We start from the raw sequence: 25,795 nt of genomic DNA, 5'->3' as shown, positions 1-25,795 counted from the left end.
TAATTATATCTGAAACGTGTGTTCTGAAGTGTGGACTTGAAAATACGTAAAAAACGTTGAGGGGAAAAAAAAAAAAAAAAAAAAAACTCTCTATTTACGCTGCAGTACTGAAACTTGGGACAATTTAAGCACTTTTCATATACAACTAGAAAATTAATATTGGTTGACATTGAACAACTTTCACTATAATAACCAGCCGCCCCCTTAACAAGAACAGGAAGCCGGCAGCTTGTCGGAGGTGCCCCCATTTGCCCTGATGATCTTTTCCAGGTAGATTTTAAAAATTAACACAGTTTTGGCGGGTAGGTGGTTCCATGGGTTTATAACCCTGTGGGTGAAAAAGCATCCCCTGTTCTCATTCCTACATTGTGGCTTGTTGAGCTTGAAACTGTGCTCCTTGTTTGTGTTACATCTGACCTTTTTGAAGAAATTGTCTGGATTAACATCCTCTAACTTGTTCAGTATTTTAAGTTTCAATGAGATGAGCCCAATCATGCCTGGTTTGCAGTGTTGTTAGCCCTGAGGCCTGGTACTAGAGATGACTTAGCTCTTCAATGACTTTTGTTGCCCAGTGTTGTAATTTCTCCAGAACAGCTGTGTCCTTTTGAAAATGAGGTAATCCATTCTATGTAAACTACCTTACCTCCTAAATATCATCCTATGTTCTGCTATTATTGAACATTAATTACTGTACCTGTAAAAGGTACGTGTAAAAAAAAAATTGAATACGTTTTGTTTATTTAGTGAAAAATACTACACTGTTGCATTTTCCACTGTACATGTAGTCACCATGTAATTACTGTATTGTAATTTTGTTTATTTCTCTATAGTTCATTTATGGATTTTGATCTCTTAGTTTTAAATTTTTAGTTTTCAATTTTTTTCCATATCATATCTGAAAGTGTACGTATTAGTGGCTTTAGGTGCTGTACTCGCCTTACCTAGAAATCCAACATTCTTCCTGTACCCTATTTTGTATGTACGGTAAGTACTTTGGCTTAAATTAAAATTATTAGTAGTATGATTTTCACTTCCTACTTTACTGTAAATCTTAGTGCTAGCTGCAAATTTGATGTGGCTTGTAATATTCTCATTTATGCCATTGATGTATATGAGAAAAATGACGGAGCTCAAAATCTATTGGTGTACTGGCTGTACCTTGCATGTGTTGTACCTACTGGGGTATTTGTTATATCTTGCATGTGTTGTCTGTTCAGGTATTTATTTATGCATCTCGTGTATAATTTATATCTGGTAGGGTACATACAGATCCTGATCAACATGTTAATTAGGGTGTGCTCATTATAGGGCTTTATGGCGATGAAGAGCTTGCTGGAGAAAGAAGAGGATGCAAAAAGGTATAAGCCCAATAACCTCGTCTCCAGTATCTTGAGCTCCCTCGGACTGAAGTCCCCCAAGATGCCCTCCCTCAGCCTCTCTGCCAGGCTTCCTGCCTTCACCCATACGTCAATCAACCCTCACACCATCATCTCGCAACCTTCCTGCCAGGTAGGCACTTGTCCTTATACTCTGGTTAAAATATTTGAAAATTTCCCCTCTTGAACTGACAATGCAGCAACACATCTATATCAGGCTCACTTGATACACATGCAAAGGTAGGAAATTAATTAATGTTAGAATTGACACTGGAATAATTGTGTTCATGTTATCAGTTACGGAGGTAGATTTGTAGGAATGAGCAATATTCTATTCTATTTCTAAGTGAGCTCTCCCCGGTAACTTCTTGACTTAAGCACTGGTTAAGCCTTCTTGGGTTGTATAAGTGATTATTTGAGTCAAGGGTTAGTTTTTCAGCAGAGACGCTCTCCTCGCCCTTATAGGAATTTTGGTGGAATTCAGTTCTTTTAAGGATTTTTATGGCTTTTCTGTCTGATTCCGGGCCTGATATTGCTGGCTGTAGTTTTTCTGGATGCCATTTGGGAGTTTTGATCTCTGGTGGTTATTCTTTTGCATCAGGTACTTTATTTATTGGTAATCATTCCTGCTGGTGTTGTTCTATTTCCTCACTTCTGTCGGTTCAGACCAACTTTACAAATATATACTGTACTAGTATATATACTGTCTATATTTCATTTACCTGGGCTCTAGGAGGCTCAAACCGCTGAGCCCACGTGCGTGAGACAGACCCACTATCAACCTTGCTATAAGGAGTTTTAATAAGGAAAGATTCTAGAAGCAACTAACTGCTGCTCAGTTGGAATTTTCTGTGGGGAGCCCCTACGGCTCCCTGGAGCTTATCGGGCTAATGTATGTTATATTAGACCGGGACATTAGCTAAGGAGTTCAGACCTACCAGGGACTAGCGCCAGAACCTGGCCCATTCAGAGAGGTTTCAGGGAGCAATGGTCCTGGGAAACCCCCTTGTGGTTGGGGTTTTCCTTATCTGCCATCGACAAGGGTTAGGCACCCAGAAAGGTAGGCATAACAAAACAAACCCCACATGGTAAAAACTAAAACAAAACCCGAACATAGAGGTAGAAACTCCCTACAATCACAAGGAAACAAGCAAACAAGCAAACATCACACTTTACTGCCGCGCCGATCGTCCGCGCAGCCCTCCCCGCCCCGGGAGGGGGAGGGGGGAGCCCCGGACCTACCGCGTTGGCTGCCAAGCTCCAGTTCGTTCGCTAATGTCAACCAGGATTGACGCTTCTCTGGCCTCAGTTTCCAAGGCTGTGTTTGCCTTGTGTGGCGTTCACTGCCGTGTGTTGTGTGGTGCGGTGGCCAGGAGTACTTCATCAGTGCCGGGGCTGCATGTGCTTAGTGGCTGACTTCCCTAAGCGCCCTGTGAGTACTGCCCTTGCTTAACAGGGTTATCTTCCCTGGGGCGTTCGGGAACCATTCCCGTAGAGGTTCTTGCTGCTCGGCATTTGCCTCGCCCTTGGGGCCAGCTGAGGCTTGGGGCCCTTGTTTGGCCCTGGGGTAGGGATTGGTATTGTGCTTGTTAGGACGTCAAGGTGTTGCGCAGCCTGCCACCTAAGCGGTGGCCGGTTTCTGTTGCCTCTGGAGACGGTGTACTTTTGTGGAGTTTTTCTTTGGTTTTTAATTTTCATGCCTGGTGGGGGTCTGCCTAAGGTGGTTTTAGTTCCACTGGTAGTGTTTGGCGGCCCTCTGCTAGACCCCCGTGATTGTACATGTCTCGGGTTTTCAGTGCTATAATCTACCCTCTTGTTATGTTTGGGTTTCTTAACCGGTTAGCAACACCTTGCCCGGGCTTCCCGTAGTTGTTACCCTACGGGCCCTGGAAACCCCTGTCTGGGCTCGGGGACCATTGAATGTGTCTTCCGGGTTCCAACCCGTCTTGTCCGGGATCGTTGGTTGCTGTTCCCTTGTCTCCGGGTGACAGTCGCCACTTTTACCTCCGTCATGCTACCTGTTGAGTCACTGACACCTTGACCTGGAGTCTTGCGAGAGATTCTCTGCTTGTTCTCCAGTACTCTCCTGATGTTATTACTGTTCAGAGTACAGGCGGCATCCGTGTTGCAAGCTAGGTTAGGTTGCTGCAACATGCTAGGTTGGTTTCCCACTCGGATGCCCCGAGGCCGCCCCGTTTGGTTAGGTGCTGCTCGCTCCTTTCCCTCCATGTTCTCGGCTCCGGACCATCTGCGGGTTTCGGGGTCGGGGCGGGGTTTAGTTGCGGCAGAGACTCGGGCGGTTTTCGGGGGCTGCCCCGTTCGGGTTGGGGACGGAGGTTTGAGCCTGTGCCTCCTGCCAAGGCTTCTGGGTCTTACCAGCGGCCCTTTCTTGTTGCCTTTCCCATGGACTCTTGCTTTTCTTGAAGGGCGGAGGGCTTGGAGGATGGCTCTGCCCCGGGGCCTCTGTTGTTGGTTCCCGGGGCTGTGGGGGTTGCCTGCTAGCAGTTCTGGGGCGGTTTTGCCCCTGCCGGGGTTTTTCTGCTGTTGGGCGACGTTTTTCGCCCATCCAGTCTGCTAGCTTCCCACATTTGCTGGCGTGTTTTTGTGTATTTAGCGTCGGTCACAGCCCCTGCTGGCGGCCATTTTCGTCTGTCGGTTTCCCGGCGTGGCCACCAGGGCGGCGTTGCGGTTTGTTTACATGCGTCTGGGTGTGCGAGCGAGCGTCTCGGGTGAGTTTTCAATTATTTTTCAGGGTTTTTGTTCTCCTGTTGTCGTTTCTTTGTTTTTCTGGTGTTTTCTTGCCGTTGCCTGTTCCTCTGGGAACGTTTGGGTGTTGATTTTGGGTCTGAGCCTATGGGTTTAGGCTCAGTGCCCCTGGCTGGTATGCCCCTGGCCTCTCAACCGTCTATCAACAGGTAATTACCTAAGTGTAATTACATAAGTGTAGTTACAGGATGAGAGCTACGCTCGTGGTGTCCCGTCTTCCCAGCACTCTTTGTCATATAACGCTTTGAAACTACTGACGGTCTTGGCCTCCACCACCTTCTCACTTGTTCCAACCGTCTACCACTCTGTTTGCGAAGGTGAATTTTCTTATATTTCTTCGGCATCTGTGTTTAGCTAGTTTAAATCTGTGACCTCTTGTTCTTGAAGTTCCAGGTCTCAGGAAATCTTCCCTGTCGATTTTATCAATTCCTGTTACTATTTTGTATGTAGTGATCATATCACCTCTTTTTCTTCTGTCTTCTAGTTTTGGCATGTTTAATGCTTCCAACCTCTCCTCGTAGCTCTTGCCCTTCAGTTCTGGGAGCCACTTCGTAGCATGTCTTTGCACCTTTTCCAGTTTGTTGATGTGCTTCTTAAGATATGGGCACCACACAACAGCTGCATATTCTAGCTTTGGCCTAACAAAAGTCATGAACAATTTCTTTAGTATATCGCCATCCATGTATTTAAATGCAATTCTGAAGTTAGAAAACATCGCATAGGCTCCTTGCACAATATTCTTTGTGGTCCTCAGGTGATAGTTTTCTATCTAGAACCACCCCTAGATCTCTTTCTTTATCAGAATTCTTTAAAGATTTCTCACATAATATATAGGTTGTATGGGGTCTATGTTCTCTTATTCCACATTCCATAACATGACATTTATTAACATTAAATTCCATTTGCCAGGTGGTGCTCCATATACTTATTTTGTCCAGGTCTTCTTGAAGGGCATGACAATCATCTAAATTTCTTATCCTTCCTATTATCTTAGCATCATCAGCAAACATGTTCATATAATTCTGTATACCAACTGGTAGATCATTTATGTACACAATAAACATCACTGGTGCAAGAACTGAACCCTGTGGTACTCCACTTGTGACATTTCTCCATTCCGATACATTGCCTCTGATTATTGCCCTCATTTTTCTATCAGTCAGAAAATTTTTCATCCATGATAGAAGCTTACCTGTCACCCCTCCAATATTTTCCAGTTTCCAGAACAACCTCTTATGTGGAACTCTGTCGAAAGCCTTTTTTAGGTCCAGATAGATGCAGTCAACCCAACCATCTCTTTCCTGTAATATCTCTGTGGCTCGATCATAGAAACTGAGTAAATTCGATACACAGGATCTTCCAGATCGAAAACCATACTGTCTGTCTGATATTATATCATTTCTCTCCAGATGTTCTACCCATTTAGTTTTGATTAGCTTTTCCAATACTTTCACTATTACACTTGTCAATGATACAGGTCTATAATTGAGGGGGTCTTCCCTGCTGCCACTTTTGTAGATTGGAACTATGTTAGCCTGTTTCCACACGTCTGCTACGATTCCTGTACACAGGGATGCCTGAAAGATCAGGTGAAGTGGAATGCTGAGCTCAGATGCACATTCTCTCCATGGTGAAACGCCATCTGGGCCAGCTGCTTTGTTCTTCCCGAGCTCCTTTAGCATATTTTCCACTTCATCTCTAGACACCTCTATCCGCTCTATGTTGTTCTCTGGAATTCTTATTGTGTCTGGTTCTCTGAAGATTTCATTTTGTACAAACACACTTTGGAACTTTTCATTTAATGTTTCACACATTTCCTTTTCATTTTCCGTGAATCTGTTTCCCATTTTCAACCTCTGGATATTATCCTTTACCTGCAATTTGTTGTTTATGAATTTGAAGAATTTGAAGAATTTGAAGAATATGAAGAATATGAATGAAGAATGAAAAAAGGTGTACAGGTTCCTGTGCCTCTTGGGCTCTATCATGTCTACATGTGACATTGCATGGGGTCAGCCTCGTTACTTGTGTGTGGAGTCACCACATTACTTCCTAGTGCTTTCCCGTTACCATTCTGACACTTAAAAAAAAAAAAAAAAAAAAAGAAAAAAAAAAAAAAAAAATCTATCTGTGGCTCTTTTGGGTACTCAGTTTCCACCTGTGTCCCCTGGTGCTTGTGCCCCTTGTCACATAGCCTGTCCTTATCACCCCTGTCGATTCCCTTGGGTATCTTGAATGTGGTGATCAGGTCTCCCCTCACTTCATCTTCCAGCGAAGTGTGGTTTAATTCCCGTAGTCTCTCCTCATGACTTAGGTAGTGTACTTTTTCTTTCGGAAGGGGTTCTGTTCCCTTCTCTGTTGACTGGGCGCTGGGGGAGCAGCTTGCTCTGTTGCCTCTCGCTTGGTCCCGCTGTTGGTGGGCGCTTTGGGTTGTCTTCCGGCCTCTGCTGGCGTCGGAGGACAGCTTCTCCCCCTTGGGGGGGTTTCAGAGCTGGCGGGGTGGGCTTCTTCCCCTGCGCTTCGTCATTTCCTCTTCGAGGGTGCGTGGGGCGTGGTCGTTCCGCCACATCCTTCTGGGCTTCCCGTCTGCTCTTTGCAGTCATGAGCTTTTCCCGTCTGCAGTTCTTCTGGACTTCTTCAGTCTGCGCCCTGGATCCTCTGCCCCTCCTCGGAGGACTGTTGTCTCCTGTTCGGATTCTGTTGGGGCCGGGTGCACGGATGGTGGCCCTGGACCTCCAGGTCACTTCTTGGCACGTTCCTCTCCAGTTTTTCTGGGGCTAGCACGGTTGGTGGTGGGGCTTCAGGTTTGCTGTTTTTATTGCCTTCCCTATTTTGTAATGGGCACTTCGTATACTCTTTGCATCTTTACCGGATCTTAGTGCCCTGTCTGAGTCTGAGATTCGGTGTCTGGCCTACCTCGCCGACTGGCTGGTGTGGGATCCCAGTCAGTCCGCTTGTCTGCTTGCCAGGGGATGGTTCTTTCCAGATCGCCGGGTTTGGTTTCCTGGTGATCTGGAGGTTTTTCCATCTGTTTCCGTCCCGGGTTCGGACCTGGGTCTTGTTTAAGGCTCTTGGGGCTCCTCATTGTCTTCCCTCCAGAAGTGTTATTGCGGCTGTGGTCCCGCCTTTGGCTGTTCAGGAGGGGGTCCCGGGTTGCTCAGCGGTTGCTTGGGCGGTTGTGCGGGAGTCTGCACTTCGGTGTGCTTGTCTGCCCGCGGAGTCGGGTTTGGCTACGGCGTCTGTTGGTTCCTGCGGAGACTCCCCTTCCGCCTCTTGCATTCCTTGGGTTCCTCCGGGGATCTTGTGTTTGTGCTGCGTCGCCAGCTTCCTCTTTGGGGTTTTCGGGGTTCCGTGCCTTGGCACCTCCCCGAGCCTTCGCTCGATGTGTTCACGGACGGGTCGTCTCTCGGCTGGGGCTTTGTGACCAGTGCTCACCAGGTCGGCCGAGGTTGATGGAGTCTGCTGTCCGTCGGGCTCACAGCATGGTTCGGGTGTTCATGGCTGTGGTTTGCGCTTCGGAGGGTTTGGGTCACTAGGTACTCTACCATTCAGCTCTGTTTGGACTGTTCTCTGGTGGTTCTTGCTGGAACCACAGGGGTTTGGCTAACCGTGTGGTTTGTGTCCGGGGTGTATCCTGCGTCCTGGCGGACAGCTGTCTCGGTTCATTCCTCTTCGTGGGTTGGCCAGTCGTCACCGATTCGTTTTGTTGGCTCTGTTGGGCATATGGACTCCTGGCCATGGACGTCTTCGGGTCAGCGTGGTCTAGGCGTCGCCCATTTTGTGGCACCCTTCCCACCTGCGAGGACTTCACAGTGGATGCTTTTGGCTGGACTGGTCGAGGTGGGGGGTACCTGTTCCTCTTCTCCCGGTCCAGCTGTTGCTTCGGATTCTGGCTTGTTTGCAGCCCATTCCCACGAGAACAGTCCTTATGGTAACATGGTGGCCGGCCTGGCCTTCTTTTCAGACGCTGCCTGATAGGTGTCCGTACCCGGGGCGTTTTTCCTGAGGCTTCGCCTCTTTCAGCAGGCCGAATCGGTCCTGTCCGTGACTGGTTCGGCCTTCTCTCTGGCTCTTCGCGTCTGGTATTTTGACGCGGGTATCACCATCTCTATGGTGTTCAGGTGGCTTTGTTGATGGTGTCCCACATGCGAGCTTCGTCTTGGAGACAGTATGACGTTTCTTACGTTTTCTCGTGTTTTGTTTCCCCTCCGGCCTGCTCATGCGTCACCTGAGCCATCCTGGTCCTTGTTCAGGGTGCCTTCTTATCTTCCCCTCAGTTTGTGGTAGCCCCTTCGGTTCAGTTTCCTGCTCTTTGGTACTGGTGGTAGCTTTATAGGTGTGCAGCCTTTCTCTGTCCTGGCGCCGGTCGTGACGGCTGCTTTCCGGAGGGGTTCTTGGGGTATTGGTGCTTGATTGGTTTGGCCGGGGGGTGCGTCCTGTGTTGTCCGGTTGTGCTTTTTGCTGTTGCCGGCGTACCGTGTCTGGGGATGCGCTGTGGTTGATCCGGTTCCTTCGTTCCCTGTTTTCTGGGCTCGGGTCTCCCAGGTCGTCCGCAGTGTTTTCCTTCTTCCAGCCTGCGGTCTGTCTTTGCACCCGTGCTGTTCAGACATTTGCAGCTTTTGCTGCTGTGTTGGTGACGTCTCGGGCTCATTTCGGGCGCAGGGATTTGTGGGTCGCACAGGTTTTTGGCCGCCCGTCCATATGTGCGTCTGTTCTTGGGCGTTCTTGTTGCCTTCGGTCGCAGGTTTGCGGCCGGTTGTCTTGGCTTTGCGTTGCAGAGTTTGTGGCGGCCGTCTCCCGGGTTAGCCCTTTCTTTTCCTTCTCTTTGGGTATGAAGCTCCAGGGAGCCGTAGGGGCTCTCCACAGAAAACCAGCGTTGAATGTAATGAAACGCCATTTTCTGGGCGAGCCCCAGAGGCTCCCTGGAAACCCTACCTCCCACCGGTCGGCGTTTTTTTCGCGTTGGTTGAAGCTTAGCTTCTGAACTGGAGTGCTATGCGGCCAGCATGGTGAGATCCATGGGCCTCCCCTCCCCCTTTCGAGGAGGGGAGGGCTGCGTGGACGAGCGACGCGGCAGTAGTGTGTTACGTTTGATTGTTTGCTTGTTTCCATGGGATTGTAGGGAGTTCCACCTCTATGTTCGATTTTTGTTGTAGTTTCTTACCATGTGGGGTTTGTTTTGTTATGCCTATACTTTCTGGGTGCCTAACCCCGGTCGATGGCAGATAAGGAAAACCCCCAACCATATGGGGTTTTCTAGGGCCATTGCTCCCTGAAACCTCTCTGAAGGGGCCAGGTTCTGGCGCTGGTCCCTGGTAGGTCTGAACTCCTTAGCTAATGTCCCGGTCTAACATAACATACATTAGCCCGATAAGCTCCAGGGAGCCTCCGGGGCTCACCCAGAAAATGGCGTTTCATTACATTCATCGCTGGTTTTTTGATGGTGTCCCACCTGAGAGCTTCGTCTAGGTGACAGTATGAAGTTTCCTGGCGTTCTTTTCGCCATTTTCTGGCTCTTCGTAGGTTGTCTTTTCTTTCGGATCGGGTTGTTTTGTCCTTTCTTTCTTGGCTTTTTCAGGACCGTCATTTGATGCCTATTACTGTCGCCTCGTATCGTGCGGCGCTGGCAGAGCCGCTCAAGCTAGCTTTCGGGGTGGACGTCACATCCGCCCCGTTTCGTAAGCTGTCCCGTGCTATGTTTTACCTCCGGCCTGCTCATGCGCCACCTGAGCCGTCCTGGTCCTTGGACTGGGTGCTTTCCTATCTTCCCTCTCCTCGGTTTGTGGTGGCCCCTTCGGTTCCTGATTGTTTTTCCAAGGCTTTGTTTTTGTTGACATTGGCCTCTGGGGGCCTGGTAGGGGAGCTTCATGCTCTCCTCCGGTGCAGGGGTTTCTGCTCTTTTGGTCCTGGGGTAGGTTTGTCCGTTTGCAGCCTTCTCCATCTTTTCTGGCGAAGAACGAGACAGCTGCTTTCCGGAGGGGTTCGTGGGTCATTGATTCTTGGTTGGTTCGGCCGGGGGTGCATCATGTGTTGTGTCCAGTTGCAGCACTTTGCCGTTACCTGCGCACTTCAGGCGGGGTGGCTGGGGATGCGCTTTGGGTTGATTCGGTTTCCCTTGTTCCCTGTTCCAGGGCTCGGGTCTTCCAGGTTGTCCGCAGGGTTAAGTCTAGCCAGCCTGCGGTCTATCCTCGCGCCCATGACGTTAGGAAGTTTGCAGCTTTAGCTGCCGTGTTTGGTAATATGTCTTGGCCACATATTCGGGCGCGTGGATTTTGGAAGTCGAACAGGGTCCTGGCCGCCCGTTATTTGGTGAACGTCCCTGCTCCTCGGCGTTCTTGTGTTGCTTTGGGTCGCAGGTTGCAGCCAGTTGTCTCAACTTCGCATTGAGGAGTTTGTGGCCGCCGCCTCCCGGGTAAGTCCCCTTTTTTCCTTCTCTTTGGGTATGTAGCTCCAGGGAGCCGTAGGGGCTCCCCACAGAAAACCAGCATTGAATGTAATGAAACGCCATTTTCTGGGTGAGCCCCGGAGGCTCCCTGGCTACCCTCCCTACCATCCGGTCGGCGGGATTTTTCGCGTTGGTTGAAGCCTAGTTTCTGAACTGACGGCAGCCGGCGTGGTGAGGTCCGGGACGACCTGCGCGGACGACCGGCGTGGCAGTAAATTGATTGATTGTTTTCCTTGGGATTGTAGGGAGTTTTCTTCCTCTCTGTTAGGTTTTTGTTGTAGTTTCTTACCATGTGGGGTTTGTTTTGTTACACCTACCTTTCTGGGTGCCTAACCCCGGTCGATGGCAGATAAGGAAAACCCCCAACCATATGGGGTTTTCCAGGGCCATTGCTCCCTGAAACCTCTCTGAAGGGGCCAGGTTCTGGCGCTGGTCCCTGGTAGGTCTGAACTCCATAGCTAATGTCCCAGTCTAACATAACATACATTAGCCCGATAAGCTCCAGGGAGCCTCCGGGGCTCACCCAGAAAATGGCGTTTCATTACATTCAACGCTGGTTTTTTCTGCAATGTTCCCCGTTTTTATTTTTTTATTTTCTCAACACAATCTCAATTAGTATTAAGTTTTAGTCTTAGTATTTTTTCCTGCCCAAAACGCTTTATGTAATAGTGGCTTTAGGCATTGTATGTACTAGCTCTATCTATAAATCCATCAACGTTTTGTATCTCACCCTGTATGTATGTACTTTACCTGAATAAATATTTTATTTTATTTTATTTTATTTTATTTTTGATGTGATTTCTTGCCTTGAATCTTACCACTGGCTTTCTTGGGACCCATGGCGAGATATATAATAACAACTTTTATGGTCAAGTGGCCAAAAATCCCACAAAAAACTATACTGTAAATTCTTGTGAAGAATTCAGGTCGGATAGTCACTGGGTGTGAGGCACTGGTAAACTGAGCGGTGATCGCCGTATCACCACGCACTAGGTTGGCTCATATGCGTTTCAAAACACACTCGTTACCCGATGCAATGCTTTTGGTTTTGGTCTGTGGTTTGGTCCAGATCACCTGGTTCGGGTTCCTGGTGAACTGGAGGCCGTTTCATCTGGTTCCATCCCAGGTTCGGACCTGTGAGGGTCTTGTTTATGACTATTGGACTGCTTCTTTGTCTCTCCCTCCACACGCGTTGCTGCGACTGCGATCCCGCCTTCCGATGTTTCTGAGGGGGTCCCGGGTCACTTGGCGGTTGCTCGAGCAGTTGTGTGGGAGTCTGAACTTCGCCGTGCTGGTCTATCCGCTGTGTCAGGTTTGGCTTCGCAGTCTGTTTTGATTCCTTCAGGGGACTTTCCTTCCGCCTCTCGTGCGATCATTGGGTTCGTCCTCCAGGGACCTTGTATTGGTGCTGCGTCGCCGGCTTCCTCTTTAGGGTTTTCGGGGTTCAGTGCCTTGGCACCTCCCCGAGCATTCGCTCGATGTGTTCACTGATGGGTCGTCTCTCGGCTGGGGCTTCGTGACCAGTGCTTACCAGGCCGGCCAGGGACGGTGGGGTCCATCCTTCCATCGGGCTCACAGCACGGTTCGGGAGTTCGTGACTGTCTGGTTGCACTTCAGAGGGTTTGGGTCACTCGGGGCTCTACCATCCGGCTCCCTTCGGACTTTCTCCAGTGGTTCATTGCCGGAACCACGGGGGCTCTCTTCGGTCCTTGCCTCTTTGGGGTTGGTCCCTTTGAATGGCTCATCTGCTGGATTCTCGAGGTTTGGCTTTCCATGCGTTTCATGTCCGGGCAGTGTCCTACGTCCTGGCGTATGGCCTCGGTTCATTCCTCTGTTCACAGATTGGCCGGTCATTGCCACTTTTGTTGGCTCTGCCAGATGTACAGACTCCTGAACATGGATGTCTTCGCGTCGGTGTGGTCTCGGCATCTCCCATTTTATGTGGCACCCTTCCTCGCCTGCGAGGCGTTTGCAGTGGATGCTTTTCGGCAGGACTGGTCGAGGTGGAGTTACCTGTACCTCTTCACCCGGTCCAGCTGTTGCTTCGGTTTCTGGCTCGGTTGGAGTCCTTCCCAAGGAATGTAGTTCTTGTGGCCCCTTGGTGGCTGGCCCAGCTTTTTTTCAGATGCTGCTTGATCGGTGTCCAAACCCGGGGTATTTCCCGCAGCTCCACCTCTTTCGGTAGGTTGAACCGGTCCGGTACGTGGCCGGTTCAGCCTTCTCCTCGGCTCTTCACGTTTGGTCTTTTGACATGGGTGTGTCACCTTTTCTATGGTGATCAGGTGGCTTCATTGATGGTGTCTGACCTGCGAGCTTCGTCTCGGCGACAGTATAACATTTCCTGGCGTTTCTATTCGCCATTTTCTTGCTCTTCGTAGGTTGTCTTCTCTTTCACATCGGGTTGTCTTCTCTTTCACATCGGGTTGTCTTCTCTTTCACATCGGGTTGTCTTCTCTTTCACATCGGGTTGTCTTCTCTTTCACATCGGGTTGTCTTCTCTTTCACATCGGGTTGTCTTCTCTTTCACATCGGGTTGTCTTCTCTTTCACATCGGGTTGTCTTCTCTTTCACATCGGGTTGTCTTGTCCTTTCTTGGTTTTCCGGACCATTATTGATGCTTTTTACTGTTGCCTTGTATCGTGCAACGCTGGCAAAACCACTCCAGCTTACGTTCGGGGTGGACGTCATGCCCGCCCCGTTCCGTACGCTTTCTCGTGCTTTGTTTCACCACCAGCCTGCTCATACACCACTTGAGCTGTCCTGTTCCTTGGTCAGGGTGCTCTCTTATCTTTCCTCTCCCTCGGTTTGTGGTAACCCCTTCGGTTCAAGATTGTTTTTCAAAGGTCCTATATTTGTTGGCGTTGGCCTCTGGGGGTCGGGTCGGGGAGCTTCTGGCTCTCCTTTGACGCAGGGGTTTCTGCTCTTTTGGTTCTGGTGGTAGGTTTGTACATTTGCAGCCTTCTCCGTCTTTTCTGGTCGTCCGGTTGCAGCTCTTCGCCATTACCTGTGTGCCATGGCTGAGGATGTGCTTTGGGTTGATCCGGTTTCCCTCGTTCTCTGTTCCAGGGCTCGGGTCTCCCAGGTTAACCGCAGGGTTAAGTCTAGCCAGCCTGCGGTCTATCCTTGCACCTGTGCCGTTTGAATGTTAACAGCTTTCGCTGCCGTGTTTGGTAACGTGTCTTGGGCTCATTTCGGGCGCAGGGATTTGGAGATCGTACAGGTTCCTGGTAGCCCATTATTTTGTGAGCATGTCTGTTCCTGGGCATTCTGGTGTTGCTTTGTGTCGCAGGATGCAGCTTGTTGTCTCAACTTCGCATTGCGGAGTTTGTTGTGGCCGCCTCCCGGGTCAGCCCTTTCTTTTCCTTCTCTTTGCGTATGAAGCTCCAGGGAGCCGTAGGGGCTCCCCACAGAAAACCAGCGTTGAATGTAATGAAACGCCATTTTCTGGGTGAGCCCTGGAGGCTCCCTGGCAACCCTCCCTTCCCACCGGTAGGTGTTTTTTTCGCGTTTGTTGAAGCTTAGCTTCTGAACTGGAGTGCTATGCGGCCAGCACGGTGAGATCCATGGGCCTCCCCTCCCCCTTTCGAGGAGGGGAGGGCTGCGTGGACGAGCGACGCGGCAGTAGTGTGTTACGTTTGATTGTTTGCTTGTTTCCATGGGATTGTAGGGAGTTCCACCTCTATGTTCGGTTTTTGTTGTAGTTTCTTACCATGTGGGGTTTGTTTTGTTATGCCTATACTTTCTGGGTGCCTAACCCCGGTCGATGGCAGATAAGGAAAACCCCCCACCCACAGGGGGAGAGGTTTCCAGGGCCATTGCTCCCTGCAACCTCTCTGAAGGGGCCAGGTTCTGGCGCTGGTCCCCTGGTAGTTCTGAACTCCATAGCTAATGTCCCAGTCTAATATAACATGCATTAGCCCGATAAGGTCCAAGGAGCCGTAGCGGCTCGCCCAGAAAATGGCGTTTCATTACATTCAACGCTGGTTTTTTGGTCTTAGATTATGAGTTCAAGTTTTTTGTTATGGTCAACTCATTTTACTCCTCTGGATATGATGTCTTTCATAATGCATTCATTTGTCTTGTATTAGGTGTACATGATAAATGTATAATATATCTTGATAGGTGGGAGCATCTGCTGGTGTGGTTGGTTAGTTGTCATTTACGTAGATACTTCCAAATGCAGGTGTTCTTTTTGTTAGTGTCTCCATGGATTAGAACATAAGAAGAACATAATACTAAAAGTACAGTAACTGCAGAAGGCTTATTGGCTCATATGAGGCAGCTCCTGTTTATAACCACCCAATCCCATTCATATATATGTCCAACCCACACTCGAAACAATCAAGGGACCCCACCTCCACCACATTACATGGTAATTGGTTCCACAAATCTACAACCCTGTTACTTCACCAGTATTTACCCAGGTCTTCCCTAAATCTAAACTTATCTAATTTATACCCATTGTTTCATGTTCTGTCTTGTGTTGATACTTTTAATACATAAGAACAAAGACTGTAGACTGTAGTAGTGATAGACTGCAGGAGATAGATTGCATCTGTAGTCTAAGATCTTCATAACACCTGCAGTCTAAGATAGACTGCAGGGTTATGTCCTGTGTTAGAGATTTCCTTTGTGTGTGGGCTCTGTAGCTCAAATACTAAAACAAAATAACAGCATTACCTTGCCAAAAACATGTGATTTTTGTCATTTCATTCATGTAACTGACATAAGGGGGGTTTCCATTTCTCAACCTAATATTATTGTAGTTTTAGTGTTGTAAATAAAACTAATTGTGTCCGGGTGTGGCAGGATTTGGAGACTGGGGAGGAAGAATGGGACATGAACATCGTAAACCCCTTCAACTCTCTTCTAGTATCCAGCAGCGTCACATCACGTACTAGACGACGCAATACTGTTGCTCCAGGCGTAAGTGGAGTTATTTATTTGCTTTTGAAATTAGCCTTTTATGTTACTTTTATATTAGTCGAAGAGAACAGACTTCTACAAATAGCAAATTCAGTAAAAAAAAAAAGAGATATGAAAGCTAAGTTCATTCTCTGGAAGAAGTATCAGTTCACAAAGAATCACAGTGATTATGTGGCATACAAAAGGGCATTGAATGCAGCCACCCAGGAAATCAGATCAGTTTGAAGAAACTATGAAAGAAAAATTTGGAGAATATCGAGAGATCGTTTTATGCATGTACAATTCATACCCTATGGTGCAGCGGCAGTACATTCGTGCCATGCCTTATAAGTGAATTTGGCAGGGTTTGAGACCTAGTCAGGAAGTGTGAACTAGTCACTGATCCTTAACTGCTTTCCCCTGTATACTCGGCAGTAATTTGTGACCTGGATGTAAACTAATCAGTAGGTTGTGTTCCATTGAAAGTTAATCGTGTGAGCCTTAGGATGAACTGTGGGAGGGGAAAAGCCCTAAGCCTACTATCAAAAAGCAGTCAGAGGCAATGTCATGATTAGAGTACCATTGTTCAGCTTTTGCACCAGTAATGTACATTGTCTACTCGAGTAATCCACCAGAAGGAATACAGAATTATATGAACATGTTTGCTGATGATGCTAAAGTATTAAGACAGATAAGAATCTTCAACCCTTCCACCTACTTAGTACTTGTTGTAACAATGTGGACCATCGTACATGGATGGATATAATGGACAGTTAATAGAATTTTGGTACTATTCACTTGATAGTCCAAAAAGGAAAGCATTTAATGTAATGAAATGCCAATTTTTGAGTGAGCCACAGACTTCCTGTTCATACACAGATCATTGCCATCAATCGTGAAGTTCTATTGGTTTACTAGGGATGATGAGCCAAAACTTGGCCTCCATCAGAGAGGTGCAGAGAATGACGGCTTATAAACACTCTAAAGTTAGTTAATCATAATTATCACCACCAGGGAAGGCGTCCAGGAAAATCAGCAAACCAAAACAAACTACTGCATTGTTAAAAAGAAAACTGCAACCCCAAAATTGCAAATAGAACCCCCCCCCCCCTAAAATGAAAACAAGTCACCAAAATTTAGTGAACAAAAACTGGCATGAGCTAGTTTGCCACATCTCCCCACGTCATCTGGAGGGGAAGAGGGAGGCATACCAGGTTAGTCAGCCCACATCGCTGTCAGTTCTATCACGAAACACTGATGCCCTGGGGGAGGGTGGGTGTCAAGGAGCCTTCAGGGCTCACCCAGAAATTGGCATTTCTTTACATTCAATGCTGGTTTTCTGGGTGGAGTCCCATTGGCTTCCTGAAACTAACTTCCCATGAAGAAGAACAGGACAGGGCATTTAACAAGGAAGAAGCACCATTGCAGGTATCAACTCAAAGATAAAACCATCGGCCTAGACACATGACCCGAAGCTTCAGAAAGCCGCTGAAGACCAGAGACAACTAAAAAATTTCTGGCTGCCAAAACCCTTTTTCAACCTCCAAAACCCCTGTGCCCAAATATTGGTCCAAAGCACTTCCATCAGAGTGGCATGCTCACGAACATCATGGGCACGAGGGTAGACTGCAAGCTGGCTAGATTGAATGACACTGTGGATGACCTGAGAAATACAAGCCCTGGAACAGGGAACCAGGGAAAACTGGATCAACCCATAATGAATCCACCGAAGCAAAACTGGTGGCATGGAGGTAGCGGTGTAAAGCCACCACTGGACAAAGCGCATGATGCATCTCCTGCCAAACCAACCAATCAACCACATCCAAAGGACCCCTCTGGAAGCCCACAGACTCATTCTTTGCTAGAAAAGGAAGAGCCAGCTGCAACTTAACAAAACATCCACCAGGAGGCAAAGCAACAAAACCCCCGGCACCGCAGAAGGGCATGAAACTTGCAAACCTGACAATTGGAGGCAAAATAAAAGCAAAAATACTGCCTTCAAAAAAACAATCCCGGACCAAGGGGGACCACCATAAAACGAGCATAAAAAGATGAGAGAGAGCCCAGACCAAAGACCAGGCAAGCTCTGGCGGCACATGAACAGGTCGGAGGTGAAACAAAGTGCAAGAAAACTTATGAAACGGGTCTGATGAAGTGTAAGCCCCGGGTGCAAAATGGAGTGTGTCTGCCAATGCTGCATGATAAGAGGTAACAATATTCAGCATGAGATGCCGATTAAGAAACAGCCAAGAAAAGTACAAAAACAACATCCACGGAAACTGAAGAGCAATGACAAAAGGAGAGAAAAGTGCGAAAAGCCTGCCAAGAAACCTCATACTGTTGCTGTGAAGAAGACAGCAGGTGGAACACCATTAATCCTGCCACCTGATCACCATACAGTTGGCGAGAAACATGCATTAAAAGTCCAAACATGTACAACGGAAGAGAAGGTCAAACCAGGGAGGTACCCCTCATAAAGAATTGGAACTGTGGAAAGATGTCTTGGACACCATGCAAGCAGTGACTGAAAACAAGACTGGGCCAGCCACCTAGGAACCAGAAGAACCACTCACTCCTTGTAAGACTAAAAATAGACCAACACTCTGAGCAACAGCCGGACTGGAAAGAAGGGTAAATTCACCCCCAACTTGACCAGTCCACAGAGAAGATCTCGCAGTTGGGGAATGGTCCTGTTTAACACTTTCGTGTTCTCGACGTGCGTGCCCCAGCCTATCCCAAGGTGTACCGAGTGTTTTGCGTGAGAGAGTGGCCACACTCAAATGTGTATACTCTTTTCATTTTCTCACTTCAGTTTTCATTGTACGTCGTTCATTTTGGTATCAAATTGTTCACAATAAAATTCCCTACAGAGGTATATGCATATAAGGTCCAAAAGCTAGGTGTGCCACCCACACCAAACCCAAAAATTGGGCGAGTGTTACCCATGAGAACGCAACACCAATAAAATGTGTATACTCTTAAGTTTTCTCACCTCAATTCTCTTGCTATGTCGTTCATTTTGGTATCAATTTGTTTGCAATAGAATTTCCAATAGGGGTATATGCATATAAAGTTCAAAACACTGGCAAATTCCAAAGTCAAAACGTCCAAAGCACCCCATCAAAAGGGGCGACCCGTGAAAGGGTTGGTGCGAACCATGAGAATCAGTCTACCAAGCAAAGTGAGCATGGCGCCAACCAGACAAAGATGATGATCATGTGGGGAGTGCATATGACTCGGCTGCCAACACAACAGAGTACCCACCCTGACCAATATCAGGTGATGTTCTGGCCCTACCAAAATGCATGGAAGTTAGACCGACCCCCTGAACACAACAAATCGGAAAGAGGACGGCAACCCACACCAGCCACCAACTAAAACTGAGACACAAAGTCCTCGGGGAACACTGACGCCCTAAATGGGAAGCAGAAATGAGACCCAGGGCCCACACCAGGAGTACAAGGAGTGGGCCAGCACAGCTTGCCGATATACGAAATGTAGGTGGAAAATGGTAGATGGAAAAACATGGATGCCACCTCTTGGAGGATTGGAGCATTCAGCTTCAGTAGGGCAGTCAAAGCTGCAAAGACCAAAACCCCCACAAGAGGAACCCTCAACGAGCATCCCAACATCCTCTTGAGCGTCAGTAAGAAGGAAGCTCTAAAAGGCATAAGAAACACAGAAGCCAGATACAAACGGCATTGAAGGTTTTCGGCAACCAAGGTAGCCGGCAGGTGGGGAACCTGAGCATGGAACTGCACAAGACCCACATCATGGGGTGGCATACAGGGAAGGACTCGAGAACTCGCCAGAACTGCAAAATAGCAGACACTTCCCATCAGTCAAGAGTGCAGTTATGGCAAAATCCATGCCAAGCCCCAGGAGAAAATGAAGGACAGTCTGCTAGCCATGAGGACTCTGGAACCTCAAACACAACTGTGACGGTAACGCGTTGGTGTTCGGCTGTTCAAAGCTAGGGGTATGGCCTCGTCACATAGAATAAAAAAAAATAGAAAATCTGGAACTTCGTCTGTGGTAAGGTAAGGAGAAGACACTCAAAACACAAGTAAATTTTAACAATGGAATTTTAATTACGTTAGATAAACAAAACATGAATAAAATGGACATACAAATTCGTATAATAAAATCAATCAATCAAAATAATAAGAATAATTAAATGAAAAAATGAAAAGTTACGTTAAGACAAGTGAGCAATAACAAGCTGTGCAATATACAATAAAATGAGAGGTGCAGGAATATTGGCTTTAAGCTATCACCTCTCTCAGTACACGTAAGCCAAGGCTTCGTCTACCAGGAAGAAGTGTTAACCGTATGAAAGCACTGAATATTCTGAGGACTGAGGTCGTGGCGGCCCCAGACATCAAGTAGTATGGTGGGTGAGTGCAGTTGCAGCTAGACCGGCGGCCAATCAGCGAGGAGCCGGCAACAAGACAGGTAGTTTGGCGGTTTGAGCTGGAGCAGGTGTTCCTGGCTGCATACGTTTTGCTCTCTGGCAAACCTTGGAGATGTTGTTGTCGTTGTTGGACATTTCTTCCATAGTAGTTTTATATATTTGTAGTGACGTATTTTTGGAGGGAAGAGCAGGCTCAATCTCTTGAAGGAGATTATCGTCACACAACCAAAAGAAGAGGAAGAACCGAACTCAAAGAAGGCCGGATCCCAAAATCCGGGATCAATTAGAAACCGGATCATGCAGGAAGTACGTACCAAAAGCCTCCCGAGCCTCTGCCAGGGATCCCAGAAGGAAGTAAACCCCAGAAGGGCTAGTCTGAAAAACCCAAAGGTCCACGGAAATGAACCAGGGTAGCCACACAACGCACATGTGTAAAAAAAAAAAAAAAAAAAAAAAAAAAGGGAGAAGAAAATCCTGCACCCTGCAATAAAAAACCCATCACAGAAGGCAGAAAGGCCCACAAAGAATACAAATAGGACCCCCAAATGCCCCAAATTCACTACACACAAACCCCAGGAACTGTAAAAAGGAACCCAAGGGCTGAGCTCTCATCCACACCCACTGCCTGGAAAGGGATAGCTAGCAAGGAAAAAAAAAGGTGAAAAAAGGGAAAAGTAGCCAAGGTAAAAGCTTTGAAGGGGTCAGCTGGGATGACCCACAAGCTTCAGCAGGATAGACGCTTGACTGCCTCCACCTGAGCCACATCCTGAGCTAAACCCCCCACCCGGAGCTGAAAGCAGGGGGAAGAAAGGAGAAAACGGCCCACCGGGAAGGAAGAGGGAGTGCAGAAGGAACTAAGGTCGAGGTGACCAACACCGATAAATCAGAGTCCCTATACACCAAGTGGGGCAGATCCGGGCCTTCCAACCGGGCAAACAACCAAGACTGCTGCAATGCTGAAATTGTCAAATGCAGAGCAGTCGCTGCCTGATACCTCTGAACCTCAACAGAGGAATGAGTAAGAGAGAGTACATGACGGGGGGAACAAGTCCCACATAACTCAGGATTGAAGGTGTCACTAACCCAATTGGCAGCATGGAGGAGGCACGACGTATGAACATCACCAGGTGGCAGTTGATGAACAACCTTCATATTCACACAAAGTGAAAGCAGGCTTGGAAGAGGTACCTATAGTATAACCGAGCCCATAGGGGTTTTCCAGGGTCTATTGGGTGAATGAGCCCTACAGGAAGCACAGGCACTGGAAATACTACACAAGTAACCCCCCCGAGTTTAACAGGCAACCCTGGCTACCCAAAGCCAACGGAAAGGCCAAAACGGGGCAACAAGGGAGTTCAACCACACACCCTAGGATAGATTAATAAGGTGAAAAAGAAGAAATAAAAAAGCATAAAAAGTGCAAAATTTGAGAACACTAAATAAAACACAAAAAAAGCCCAAGCCCCCAAGAATGATCACAAGAAAAACTGAAAAACGATCACGAAACACAGAAAAAATGATCACAGATCACTCAGACACAACTCCAGCACACTTGCCATGGATGTGTCCGCTCCCACAGCCTACACCGTGTGATAGTCAGCAAGGTGCATTACACTAGGAGGTTGGCCCCACTCTCATCCTGTACATACACAGGAGAAGATGGAGGGCCAACCTTATGTATTGAGCATTACCAGGTAGAGCACCAGTAAGCTTGAGCCACTCCACAAGATATCGAAAACCACTGTGACCCATAGAGTGGGTGGTAATGGAACTTTAACATCAACCCAAGCTCCTATGGTCCAGGGCCCTCTTGCATCATGCTCCATAGGGTTAATGTTCACTTCCAGGAGAGCCTCATTCTCTCTACCACCAAAATCTTAACACAGATCTCTACCACTGCCAACATCTCACCGGATGACAGCCTGGAGACAGGAGAGGGTGTTCACCTACTCTTCTCTAGCAACTTGGACCTGGAGAAAACATTCACCACTACTGCCATGACCACCCTGCAAGATGCCGGCATCACCCTCACACCACCATGATACTATCTGGCACATAGGACAGTGTTTATCAGCAATATTAGCACATAGATCACCAATCAGAACGACGATGACATCCTTGCCAATATCAACACCTAGAACCTAAAACTGATTGCGGTAGCAGCCAATACCACCATCAACACCGACCTCGGCCACAGACCAACAATGACGGAGACCTTCAGCACGGCCATCACAGCGACCCATGCCACAAACTACAGATTCAAAAGCTACGGTATCGCTATATCACCTGCCCAAGTGACCAAGGAATGCTACACAGAGCTCCAACAGAGCTTCAAATGCTACCAGTGAGCGCAGAGTGCACTGAGTGAGCACAGAGATGCAGTCTCTGTGCATGACCTGCACATCCTCCCTCCCAATGCTGGCTGCTCTGCAGTGGCTCACACCCTGCAGTTTCACCTGACTGTATCCTCCGACAGGAGGAAATCATGAAGATGATGTCTACCACCTCACCTCGCCCAGCACACCCACTTCTTTCGGAATTTTCAGTCTTACCCGGAAACACAGCTCTGTCTACCTCACCACTGGTCAGCCTCTGGGGATGAAACGCCCATCCGACCGCATCACCTCTTACCACACCACCACCTATCCAGCCTTCAGCTTCCACCAAGACCACCCTGCTACCCGTCCTCCTCCACCTCGCCAACAAAATGGCGGGCAACAACATCAAACACTACGTTCACATCATCAACAGGCTGCTCGCCGCAAACTGACTTCTGACTGCTACTATATCGGACAACCTCCTGGCAGCCCCACAGCCTACCCCAGCCCGGCTGCTCACCCTTCAGCAGAGACATCCCTAGCCCGGGACCTATCATCTGATGAGGACCTCACATCAAACGAGGAAGACGGTCTGACTGCAGGTCCCCCAACCGAGGCAGCAAAGAAGCCCAGACCATCTGGGCACAATGACTACAATCCCAGAGCTGGTCCCCATGGGTGAGACAGCCAGGAAACCCCCACAGCCACAACGGGACAACTCGTGGGACTCCGATGACTCGATCGATGTTACCGACTTGCCTCCTGCTCAAGCATTACCGCTGTCACCCATACTGCTTATGTACCTGCCTAAGGTCTCCCATACCATGGATCGTCATCAAAGACAACCTGCAAGAAGGACAGACATGATAACTATCACTACTTTAACATCATGTGGCAATTAGAGTGCCATAAAGAGGGCCGATGCATTGATCCTGACATAGTATGACTACTGTATGGTTGAAGGCTTGATCGACGACATCACACCAGACTACGATGTCACAACATGCACAAGAAGAGGACCACCTGACAGGCTGGAGAGCAGATGAGAAATAGCTGTCGAGCTCCCAAGAAATTAACGCACGTAGTAACCACCAAACAGGTTGGGGCACCCCACCCATATGGCACGCTGTAAGCAATACCTGCCAAGCCTTTGCAAGAACCCACCCCACAGCATCAGCTGCAAGTATTATCCACGGTGATTGGGCCACCGAACTGTCTGACTCCTCTGATCCTGTTTATTACCAAAACTTTCTGCATGCATCCTTGCCACAGTCTTCCATCCCCTGCATACCTGCCCCAGGGTCTTTTATTCGATTCGGCCCCCCATACAACACCATGGAAAACGAGCAACCAGGAAGAAATATTGGCATGCCTTTGTGTTAATTGAATAACTGGCAAGGCAAATTCCAGCATGCCCCACCAGCCAAAAAACACTCCCAACCTGAGGGAAGACAGTCACAGACTACTGGCTTACCTGTAGGGTGAGGACCACCCCAAGCGAGGAGGCCTTCGAAAGGGAGTGCTTCCCGAACACTCCAAGGAAGGCAGTCCTGTGCGCTCTGTGAGTACTTTCTCAATGGAAAGTACTCAAAGAGCGCACAGGGAAGATAACCCAGAGCTCATGCAGCTCCAAATACACTAAACATTTTGCTCTCACACACAACCGTACAAGAACTGCCCAAAGGCAAAACATTGCACTGAAAACAGGAGCCAGAGCAATCAAGACCACTCCCAGGAACCATCAGAATAGCGTTGACAATGGGGCAGGCTAGCAGATCTGATGCGCCTCCCTCCTCCCCCCCAAATTAAGGGGAAGGTGGGGGCTAACTATTTTGTTAGCTAACTAGCTAACTAGTTTCATGAAATTTTGGTGGTTTGTTTTTCATTGTTGGGGGAGTTCTTTTTGCAATTTTGGGGCTACAGCCTTGTTTTTAATCATGCAGTAGTCTGTTTTGGTTCACCTACTTTTCTGGGTGCCTTCCCTGGTGGTGGCAATTATGATTAACTTTAATATAAAGTGTTCATAGGCTATCGCCCACTGTGCCTCTGAGGGGGCTAGGTTAGGTTAGGTTGTACTCATTATTAATACTTCTCCTCAGTACTACTACCACTATTTCCCCTCAGTACTACTCCTACTTCCCCTCATTAGTAGTAGTACTACTACTACTAATACTTCCCCTCAGTAGTACTACTTCCTCACACAGTTCTTATATCCTCTCAACCTCATCTCTATGCCTTATTATTTTAATACCTTATTGTGTTATGCTGTATTTCATTAATGCCTTATTGTAATAATGATGCCTTGTTGTTTTAATGATGTTCTATTGTTTTAATTCTTGTTTTAATTATGCAGTGTCTTAATTGTACCCTACTGTCGTAATCATCCCTTATTGGCTTATCGGGAATTATTGTCTTAATTGCACCATTTTTTGTTAGTTTTGAGCCTTATTTACTTAATTATTCTTTGTTCTAATTGTCCCTTTTTGACTTAATCATGCTATATTGACTTAATTGTGCTTTCCTCCTATAGGAGTTATGCTCGTCCCCCAGAGCCATTCCTTGTCGATCACCCCGGCTAATGGTACCTCCCCCTGATAGTGCATGGAAGAGCAGCACCCACCTCGTGGAATTGCCCACCAATTCCTATGGGACTATCACGTTTGTCAACGAGACAGCAGGTTTGGCTTTTTGTCATGAGGCGTGTAGGGGGATAGTTTGTGATGGTATCCTATGTGGGTGTGGTTTTGTCATGTATTTTGGCTTTTGTTAATGTCTTGTCTGTGATGTGACTGTGTCATTGTGCTTAAGTGTACAGATATAATAATAATAATATCCCTACAATAATATAGGTGTGCTTTTCTTTCATATTGTACACTATTACAGACTTCGAGGAGGGGGCCCCACAAAATTCCTGTGCCTAGGGGCTCCAAAGGGTTTTAATCAGCCACTATGAACATAATTTTCAATCTGTAGCTGTAAATATGTATAAAAGTACACACATACACAAAAAATAAACCCAGCATTGAATGTAATAAAATGCCTCTCTCTGGATGAGACCCAGTGGCTCCTTGAAGCTATATTGTTTAAGATTTCACCATACAAAGTTATCACATCAGATGAGGGAGTTCTGTTTGGCCTACCTGGTCCCTTCAGAGGTGCGGGGAACAAGTGACAGTTAAACTCCATACCGGGAAAGCATCCAAAAAGTCAGTGAGGCTTTACAGACAACTGGAGGGTTAACAGAGACCAAATACTTGAAAATGCCAAACAACTCTAAAATTAATTGCACAGAAGAAGAGAAGCATTAAAAATTAGTGCAAAACTCAGTTTTGAAGGCCACTATCAGGTGTCTTGGCTTCCACAAGCCGAGCATGACATAATCTTCCTTGTCAGTTCTGGAGCTGATGAACAGCATACTGATGAAATGATGAACCTGGTAAAGATGAAGGGAGGTTATAGTTTATAAACTTAAACACTGAATTATACTGAATTTATAAACCCCCAAATTGTGTGAAGGAAAGTTTACTGGTGATAATAAATCATAAAATTACAGGCCACTCAAAAGTAATAA

General features: G+C 47.6%; 1 protein-coding gene across 1 annotated transcript in view; it reads left to right on the top strand.

Annotated features, from left to right (window-relative positions):
* The window catches only part of LOC123754691 (transient receptor potential cation channel subfamily M member 4), a gene marked incomplete in the record, with an annotated part of 261,293 nt that overhangs the window by 47,784 nt on the left and 187,714 nt on the right, over positions 1-25,795 (top strand). Inside the window, 3 exon segments of the mRNA XM_069326277.1 lie at positions 1,309-1,509; positions 15,397-15,513; positions 24,755-24,902. Coding sequence (XP_069182378.1) covers positions 1,309-1,509; positions 15,397-15,513; positions 24,755-24,902 — 466 coding nt within the window.

The sequence above is a fragment of the Procambarus clarkii genome, chromosome 18, assembly GCF_040958095.1.
Source record: "Procambarus clarkii isolate CNS0578487 chromosome 18, FALCON_Pclarkii_2.0, whole genome shotgun sequence".
Lineage (NCBI taxonomy): Eukaryota > Metazoa > Arthropoda > Malacostraca > Decapoda > Cambaridae > Procambarus > Procambarus clarkii.
The sequence above is the reverse complement of the archived record's forward strand: the minus strand, read 5'-3'. Positions and strand labels throughout refer to the sequence as shown.